At 40.6% G+C, this 9,490-nt stretch overlaps 1 protein-coding gene across 1 annotated transcript; it reads left to right on the top strand.

Moving 5' to 3' along the window:
* On the top strand, nucleotides 1–8,263 carry LOC103718794 (alpha 1,4-glycosyltransferase family protein). Its single transcript, XM_008807768.5, has 5 exons — nucleotides 1–1,358; nucleotides 2,537–2,686; nucleotides 3,311–3,448; nucleotides 6,751–6,939; nucleotides 7,516–8,263. Exons 1-5 carry the CDS (start codon nucleotides 115–117, stop codon nucleotides 7,700–7,702), a joined length of 1,908 nt encoding a protein of 635 aa, XP_008805990.2. The 5' UTR covers nucleotides 1–114; the 3' UTR covers nucleotides 7,703–8,263.
* Nucleotides 8,264–9,490: the final 1,227 nt, after the last annotated feature.

Here is a 9,490-nt window from a genome sequence, read left to right as displayed (position 1 = left end):
GAACGTAGTTCGGTAGGCCTCCAATGTGAAAATAGCAAACCCCCCTTTCGACCCTCGCGCTCTCTCTCGCTCCCTTATTCCCTCTCCCCTACTGTGACCGACCCCCCGCCGGCGATGCTCCGACCCCACCCCGCCCGGCGGCGCCACGCCTACGGCCCCCAGCTCTGCGCCGCCTCCGCCGCCCTCCTCATCCTCCTCTCCCTCTTCGTCCTCCACTCCCGCCTCTCCTCCTCACCCTTCCCACTCGGCCTCGGCCTCCGCTCCGTCCTCCCCCGCGGCCCTGATCATTCCTTCTCCTCCGATCGCGCCCCTCTCTTCGACGACGCCGACAACGACGCCTTCGACGGCGCCGCCGACGACCGCATCGACGAGCTCGACGTCCTTGAGGAGGAGGACGACCAGCAGCGCCGCCGCTCCGCCGGGGAGGAGGACGAGATCCTCCGAGCTGTAGGCGCCGGCCTCGACGACGACGGCGACTCCGACGAGCCGGAACTCCCCCGGACCCCTCGATCCGGACTCTTCTGGGACCACGCCCTTGGCGTTGCCCGCCAGTCGTTCGGCAAGCCGGATCCCCGCCGCCCCTACGATCCGTGGGGAGACGACGCCCCGCCGGAGGAGCTCCGGCCGTCCGACCGGAGTAAGATCGCGTTCGGATCGGATGACCAGCCGGTGGATGAGGATCTCCGGCTGAAGATGGACTCGATCCGGAGGATCGAAGATGCCCTGTTACTCAAGGCGAGCGGCGGCGGTGGCCACGGTGAGTCCCCGCTCCGGGAGGGGTGGGCGCGATGGTTGGAGGGGAAGGGAGATTTCCTCCGGCGAGATAAGATGCTCCGATCGAACCTCGAGCTGTTGAATCCCAAGAACCATCCTTTGCTCCAGGATCCGGACGGGCCAGGACTCACTGTCCTCACCAAGGGGGATAAAATGATACAGAGAGTGCTCTTAATGGAGATGGAGAGAACTCCCTTTGGAAAGGGTGGAGGCATGGAAACTAATAAGGGAGTAGAGAGGAAAACTCTTAATTTAGAGGAGAAGAAGAGGCCGCAAAGGGTTCCAGATGGACAGAGAAAGAGGATTGCTATGAAGGAGGACCGGCATCAGGCTGATGGTCGGCGATGGGGGTACTTTCCGGGATTGGACCCACATTTGACGTTCTCTGAATTCATGGACCAGTTTTTCCAGAGCGGAAGGTGTGCAATAAGGGTTTTTATGGTGTGGAACAGCCCACCTTGGACGTATGGTATCCGGCACCAGAGGGGGCTGGAGAGTCTTCTGCATCACCACAGGGATGCTTGTGTTGTGGTGTTTTCGGAAACAATGGAGCTGGATTTCTTCAGAGGGTTTGTTAAAGATGGGTACTGCACTCTTTATCTCCAAAGCCCATGTTATTTAGCAGTTCTCCAGTTAATTACTAGCTGATAGTTTAGTTGAAATATTTGCATTGCCGTTACTTCTTTGTTTATGGGTAAAATATTCATAAGAGAAGAGGGTCACTGGTAAACAAAGGAATCGAATAGACATTTAATAGGTCAGTTCAACGTATGAAACAGACGAACATTAGAGTAAATCCACATTGAGCGATGTTTAACAATGAAGGAAAGCTGAAAGAATTTTTCTTTGTTATTTAAGTTAGATAGTATCTGCAAAGAAACATACCCTGTTAATGTATTCCATGCCCTACTCTTCTTCATGTTGTCATAGATATTGACGCTTCCATAGTGTAACTTGTTCTCATTTATTTTCTGACCTTATGAATCTTTGTGTGAGTTAAATAGTTTGTATATCAGGGTAAATTTAAGGATATAATATTCCAGTATTTCCATGTTGATTTTTCACTGCAAAATCTATCAGTGCTTACCTGTTCAGCTGGTCATTGATATTTATGCTTCCATAAGATTATTAGTTTTTATCAACTTTCTTTAATGTTACTAACTTATACCATGTGAGGTGGTACATTTCTATATCATTGGAAATTCAGGATATAGAATTGTAAAAATTTCATAGTGATTCCTCACTGCATATATTATCATTATTTCTCTCTTCTTCATTGCTCGCAGATATTATGCCCCCACAAGTTTAAGGGTTTTGTCGATTTCTTTGACTCTGAATCTATATCATGTGAAAGAATACATTCCTATATCATCTAAATTTCAGGGCATAGAATTCCAATAGTTCCATAGTGATTACTCTGTTGCATAAATTATCTGCTTGTAATGTTGCTGTATTTCATCTAATTATGTATATTTTGTTTCTTTTTTTTCAAATATTTGAGATTTATATGTTATGAAATGCTGATTTAAGTAATTAACTTTGTCGTAAGTTCTTGATAATTAAAGTTTTCGATCCTTAATTTTATACCTAGCAGTTTGTTATCTGCTAGGCAAGGTTTTGCTTGTTTTTAGTGGCTGTCAAATAATAACAGAAATTTCTTCAATAAGATGCATAATGGATAGGTTCTCAGTGAAATTCAGCAGTACTTTAAAGCATTTTATGCTTGTGAATGTTTTGGTTCGATGACTTTCTACTTCTACAGATTCAAAATTGCAGTTGCTATGCCAGATCTCGATGAACTTTTGAAGGATACTCCAACCAATATTTTTGCTTCTGTATGGTTTGAATGGAGGAAGACAAAACACTATCCAATCCATTATAGTGAGCTAATACGTCTTGCTGTTCTGTACAAGTAAGTTTTCATTTTTTAGTAATAAATTGATCTTCTTCTTAAAAAAATTTGTAAAGATCTATTTTTTCTCTTTTAGTGGTCAGTAACCATTTAACTATCAGTGGAACATATGTTACAAAGGTTACCATTGTAACCATTTAACTATCAGTGGTTTCAAACATATGTTACAAATGTGACCATTAGAAAAAAATCCGTTCCATTTGAAATTTGATTAGCCATCTTTCGTCCATTTTCATCCATTTGAAATATGTCTAGTTGATATTCATCTTTTGGTGCATCCATCTTCTCTAATCGCCCTAGCCCTTTTCTGCTGGAGGTTCTTGAATTTTATTACTGCCTTATTGGTTTATATTGGCTGTGCTGTTCCATATTAGTATGCCCCTCAATACCAACCCATACTGATGCATGATACATCACCTCCTTTTTCCTGTGCTGGCACCAGATGGCGTACCATGTATTAGTATGGTACCATTGCATAGAGGTCCTTATAGTACGAGTAATGTTCCAATATTCGTACCTCAACCCTTGCTTGAGGGTATGTTAACAAGAATATGTTATCATCGAGTATTTAGGTCATTCTGGTTTGTTTTAACAAGAATATGTCGCTTTTCTCTGAAATTCCAGATATGGTGGTATATACCTTGATTCTGACATTATAGTTCTAAACCCTTTACATTCACTTGAAAATTCTGTTGGGCTCGAGGATCAAGCAGCTGGGATTTCAATCTTTAATGGTGCAGTGATGGCATTCAGAAAGCACAGGTACTTGAACGGTATCTTGGGATTTGCTTATTGATTATATGCTTTTGCATTGTCTGTTATCATGAAATTAATAGTTCAATGCAGTATAGGATCTTTTATGAGTTTATTAGATGAAAGAGTTAATCGTGATTACAATTAATTTATCTTTGTTACAAGTTTAGTTTCGATTTTCTATTCCAATTTTTAAGTTTTATAGATCCCACCGTGCCCAACACTAAGTAGATGTGCTAGGGCTTTTTATGGAAGTAGAAGTCCATGTTGAATGTGCCATTATTTTATATATGATAAATGAGTCTCCATTATGTTGAATATTATGGTGTGTCATAATTCTTTTAAAATATTGATTTTTTAGGGAATGTGTAGCCCTAGTTTGATCATGTTTAATATTTTTTATTTTGTTTCTACCTACCTATCTAGGACATTCATCAGATGTATCGGAAAAATGCTATATCACATCATACCATATTGGTCTCCCTAGGTGGTGGTCTGATGCATTCTCTGATATTTCACAGTAATTAAGTATTGTTTCTTTATTTGCAGCTAACCTTTTCATTAAAAATAGGGATTTACACTTAAGTTTCATCACTCCATTTTTAGCTTATTAAATCCTTTCATGATTGAGCATCTTCTATCAAGATTTGGTGTAGGTATCTGAACATAAAAGTTAATCTGTTTAGAGTTCTCTCTAATAATATTTACACAAACATCAAAAGTGCAAATATCTTGAATTCGTAGTGAGAAGCGCACCACTGTCACTTATACACCATTTTGGTATCACATTATAATGCTTACTCATATATATATCAAATGCCAAATGCTAAGAGGGCGTAACAAATCTGTGCTGCCATTATAACTACATGCCTAAAAAATGATAACCAAATGAAGGAAAAATTGAACCAAGATGATTACTAATCAAGTTGCATGAGGTCCAAAAACATTCTGTGAGGATCCGTGCAGGCATCTGGTTAGTCCCACATCAGCTATACATCATGTAGATCTTGGGTATTTATATATAACTAAGAAATCCAAATAATACATTATGGCTAGCCTTTTTGGGTGAGATCTTAGGTTGTTACAAATGGTATCAGAGCAGACTCGGCCCATGGCCTATGTGGATTTAGAGACACTGCAGCATGAGCCCATTTGATTTGGGCTGAGCACGAACTGATCACAGTACTTGTGATAAAATTTGAATGGATTTGAACTCTTAGCCTAGCGAGGATGTGAAGGCTTAAATGGGGGAAGTATGTGAGGATCCATGCGGGCGTGTGTTTAGTCCCACATCGGCTATTCCCTAGGTAGATCTTGCATACTTATACAGAGCTAAGAAACTCAAATAATGCCTTCTGACTAGTCTTTTTGGATTAGGTCCTGGGTTGTTACACATTTTGTTCTTTTATGATGTGAGAGAAGCAGATATTTTGTAATTGTTCTCAGTTGGTAACTGGGAAAACCAAGGCTTGGCGGTTTGATTATTATGAAGCTGACAAAGGAACACCAGTGACGAACTTTTGAAGAGTGAAATGAATGGCATGAGTGCAGATGTTAGTCACAGGACTAGGGAATGAGATTAGTGATAAACATGATGGATGAGTTCGAGTTGCTTTCTTTGTAAGAAATAAAAGTTGAAACAGAGTGATAAATATACTTATCAGATGATCAGATATTAGTTAAAATTGTTCAAAGAATTGAAGGATAATGTAGCTTCTGTTGAAGATCAGGCACACTATAGCTATCCATAATCTGAAGCTTATCAGAAACAGAGTGATAAATGATGATACTGCAAACACAGATAGGTGGTCGTAGTTTCAATCAAGAGACAACAACTGATTCATGAAGAGAAATTCTGTTGCAGCATTTTCAACAATTCAGGAGTTAAAGAGGGCTGCTTATTCTGCAAGGTGTGCTCTAAAGTTATTATCATTTTAGGCATGATGTTACGGTGCGTCTCGTATTGCCACAAGAAGTTGCTGATAGGTGGAGAAAGAAAGAAGACCCAACATTTTTTTTATCATGATGGATCAGTGGTTGCCAGCAGCTTGCAGCCATTGTTCATGGGGTTACTTATAGAAGGCCAGTCAGTGCAAAGAATTGACAGTTGCCACCACATCCACACAATTAACCATGGCCTCGGCCATACCTTCAATCATCTTCCACATCCTTTAATTTTTTATGTTTTAATATTGTATGAAATTATATGGGGGACAAAAATTTGAAACAACTCTAGAAGAACTAGTGGGGTGGGGATACAAGAGTCTATAGCAGAATCATGAGCAGGATAGCCTCATCTGGAAGAAGGGTGAACGGTAGTCGAGGTGTTCACATTGAGAGAAGTGGCAAACTGATAGCATTATCTTCTGAAGTATCAAAACGTATACTATTATTTCAGAATGCAGCACTGCTAATTTGTGTAGGGGGTCTTACTCCAATGTCTAAAGTACTTTACCTGGGTGCAGTTGTATGAAAAATTGAAAAAAAAAAAATCTAGATCATTGAAATCAGGATGGATGGTAGATTTTGTTCACCCTGTCACTGGCTCAACTGGTCATCAGCCAGTGGTGTTTTTGTGAATTTTTGAGAAAAAGATGGGCTTTTTTACTTTAAAAACAGAGAAATGACTCATCCAGCTTTCTTTCTTCAGCTGAACTGTCCCCCTTTTCCCACCCTACTCTCCTTTACTCTCTCTTCATCTTCCTCCACCTCTCCCTCTTTCGGTACTAGGTCCTACCTTCCTGATCCATCATCATACTATGCCACCATGCTTCAATGAGTTCTGTCAATTGCCGGTGGTCTTCAACTGGTAGGTCCTTCCACCTCTCCACCTTCTCTTGCTCCACCTCCATTTGCTGGCACTCTTATGAGCCGAGGCGTCTGGTCAAATTGGTATTTGGTCTCCAGTTCCAATTCTAGCCCTTCTGTGATGGAGGGTTGATATGAGGAGAGAGAAGGCGGGGCAAGGAATCTTGGGTACGGAAGAAAAATTCATTTGCATAGTTGATACATCTTGCTATGTGAAAATTAACTAGACAAAACTTACATTTTGATCTCTTACGGAGAAGTTGCATTCACTGGCAGTAAATTTAAGCTTGGCTTTTGCCTGCAAAACCAAACAATGTGTGCACCGTATGCATTGAAATTTTTTATTTATTTTATGCATAAGCTTTTGATGCCTCTAGTTTCAGCTGTTTTACATGAAAATCAACACTACTGCCCTAGATCAACATCATTTAATCATGGTCTTACCATCAATTTCCATGAAGTGTGTGTTAGTTCTGACATAAACTCATTAAATGTGTTTGCAGTCCCTTTGTGATGGAGTGCCTGAGAGAGTTTCATTCAACTTATGATGATGCCCTTTTAAGGTGGAATGGAGCTGACCTCCTGACAAGAGTGATAAACAAGTTCTCTGCAGCTAAATCATACAGACAACTGCACATAAAGATAGAACCTCCTTTTAAATTTTACCCAATAAGTTCCATGAATATCACGAGGTATATTTCTTTCGGCTGCAATGATACATGTCGAACCTTCTCGCTCTGCACCTTTTAGTTTGAATCATTGTGTCAATAAGCCCTAATAATAGCTTCTATTGGAGCAAATAGAAGAATGGGGCTGATTATCATGCCTCACCACCTGCTGCTAAAATCATAGCCATAACCTTGAAACTAACTTGTGAATCATAGTATAGGCTATATGGTTGACACCCTGCGGAGTTGTGAATTGTGTACAACATGCTCCAGCTTAGGGTTGCCCCAGTTATTGTGAGAAAGCCAGACACTTCGATTTTATGCCTCTATATCTTTTAGTTGTCAGTTGCACTTTCGCCTAGTTATACTGACTCTGTGCTGGGCCTATGGAACCTGGTGACTCATATTTTCTCAATCTGCACTCCTCTGAACCACTGTTGCCAAAACCGAAGCTTTTTCACCAAATATTATCGCTCAAAACCTGTTCATCCCCCTCTTCCCCCTTCCTATGGTCCAAAGCAAGACCTGCAACATTTTATCATCTCCAGTTCACAATGGTAGGCTTGTTGAACACATTAAACTGAATTAAGTTTTATGCAGGTATTTCATGGCACCAACTGATGATTCTGAGAGAGCCCAGCAAGATGCTCTCCTTACAAGGATGCAGAATGAATCAATCACATTTCATTTCTGGAATGGCTTAACATCTGCACTGGTTCCTGAACCAAACAGCCTTGTTGAAAGGCTTCTAAACGGTTACTGCCTCCGGTGTTCTGATGTGTTGTGACTTTTAGTGGACAACCTGATGTTCGACCTCATTTTGCTTCAGCACAAGCTGCTGTCCATTATACATGACATACACAAAATGAAGTTGTTCCCTGGGTGCTGAAATGGGAATTTTGGGTTTGAAACATGAAAATCGGTGGGCAGTTCTCTCTTTGCATTGCTGGACCAAGGAACTCAGTAACATGTTAGGTGAAATTGAGGAAATCAGTGGTTTCGGCACTTGGCACCAGCTGCTGGAAGAAGTTGTAAAAGATTATAGTGTATCATAGTTTATCCTAATCAAAGAAGCTCTTGGCTGATGTGATAGTCTGCTTGCCCTATTAGATTCAAGAGGTAAGTCGGTGAAGCATCTTGCTAACTACTTTTTGTGTGATTTGTTGGCTGCTATTGCGTTGTGCTATGAGTCTATGCCCAGTCAGAAAATTAGATGACTCTTTGTCTTATATTAGATAGTCTTTGGGGTGGTGTTCCTTTTAAAGAGATTTTGTGTGGAATACATGTTTGTAAACTCAAATTGGCATACCTAAGGTTTTATTCATGAATACTGATTTGCATATGGTAACTTACGTCCATCAGAATATTTTTATATTTATGAAAATGTTTTCAGCTTTATGATCAGAACTCAACTGAGATTCTCTCTCCTAAAACAGGACATTGCTCCTGGAATTTCCATTTTTAATTGTGATATAAATTGAATTGCTTTCGGGCTGCTTTATGAACAAGAAAAAGAAAAAAAAACTCCACATATGCAAGTTAGATGATTAATTGGTGATTAGGCGAACCGGAAGCTCGGCTTTTAATTAGCACCCCAGACAAATTGTTTGGGAGGACTGTCAAGCACACATACTTGCCAGGTCACGCTCCAACATTTTCATGTTAAAGATTCAGCGGCAGATGAACTATGAGGCGAAAATGACATACAGAGTGCATAATCCTAGAGATTCTATGAGGAAGGGGTTTTCAGGAATATGCTGTCATGGTTTGAGAATAAATTTTAAGAACAGTGTTGACGTTATTCCCTCTATTTCACATAGTTCATAATATTATTTGCTATACATGCTGATAATAAGCAGCAACGAGCCCTAATATATGGTGGCTGTGGAAGATGGCGTAAATTAATAATACTGCAATTAGTATGCGCACTATAGCACGAAAATTGGCGTGTCTCACAGAAATTGGTACGAAATGCCCGGTCAAATCATGAGTTGCCACGTTTTCTCAAAGAGAACCAAGAGTTGAAACGCTAGCTTCTCTGGACCTATAGAACTTTTTGCATGACCGACCTCTGACCTGAATCATATTCTACAGCAATCATGCATTCACCATTGAAAAAAAAGAGAGAAAGGGTTAGGCGTCAATACTGCCAAATTTGCCAAATTTTTTAGAAGTTTATGACAAGTGATGTATCATGAAACCGACCACAGCCAGTACAAAACCTCGATCAATCGAAGTTTGTCTACCACAAAGCTTCTGAATCAACAACCAAAATCTGTCATGTGGCGAGCTTAGAAGAGCACGAAAGATTCTTCAAATTTCAAAATTTTCTACAACTAGCAAACCTTCAACCGTGGTCTCAAGCGATTTTGAAAATCATGCCAATAAGACAAGCAGAACATGATACGCGTGCAAAACATCCACGCCTAATTCTTGAGACGTGTGGAGAGCCAGTCAATCACAGCCAATCTACGTGCCCAAATTCTTGGAGTGTCATTTTTGCCAGATTTCTTAAAAACTTATGGAAAGCTTTTTAACAATTGATCTCCTACAAGGTAATTCAAATTTCCTTCAC

Source organism: Phoenix dactylifera, chromosome 1 (assembly GCF_051530095.1).
Source record: "Phoenix dactylifera cultivar Ajwa chromosome 1, Ajwa_hap1_PhDact_Kaust_v1.1, whole genome shotgun sequence".
Classification (NCBI taxonomy): domain Eukaryota; kingdom Viridiplantae; phylum Streptophyta; class Magnoliopsida; order Arecales; family Arecaceae; genus Phoenix; species Phoenix dactylifera.
This window is presented reverse-complemented; position numbering and strand designations above follow the sequence as displayed.

Bases quoted from the DNA above. Each gene is read 5' to 3' on its own strand.
- LOC103718794 (XM_008807768.5), top strand. From the start codon at position 115: ATGCTCCGACCCCACCCCGCCCGGCGGCGCCACGCCTACGGCCCCCAG. The intron at 3,449-6,750 runs GTACTTGAACGG...ATGTGTTTGCAG, and splicing joins ATGGCATTCAGAAAGCACAG to TCCCTTTGTGATGGAGTGCC. The intron at 6,940-7,515 runs GTATATTTCTTT...AGTTTTATGCAG, and splicing joins AGTTCCATGAATATCACGAG to GTATTTCATGGCACCAACTG.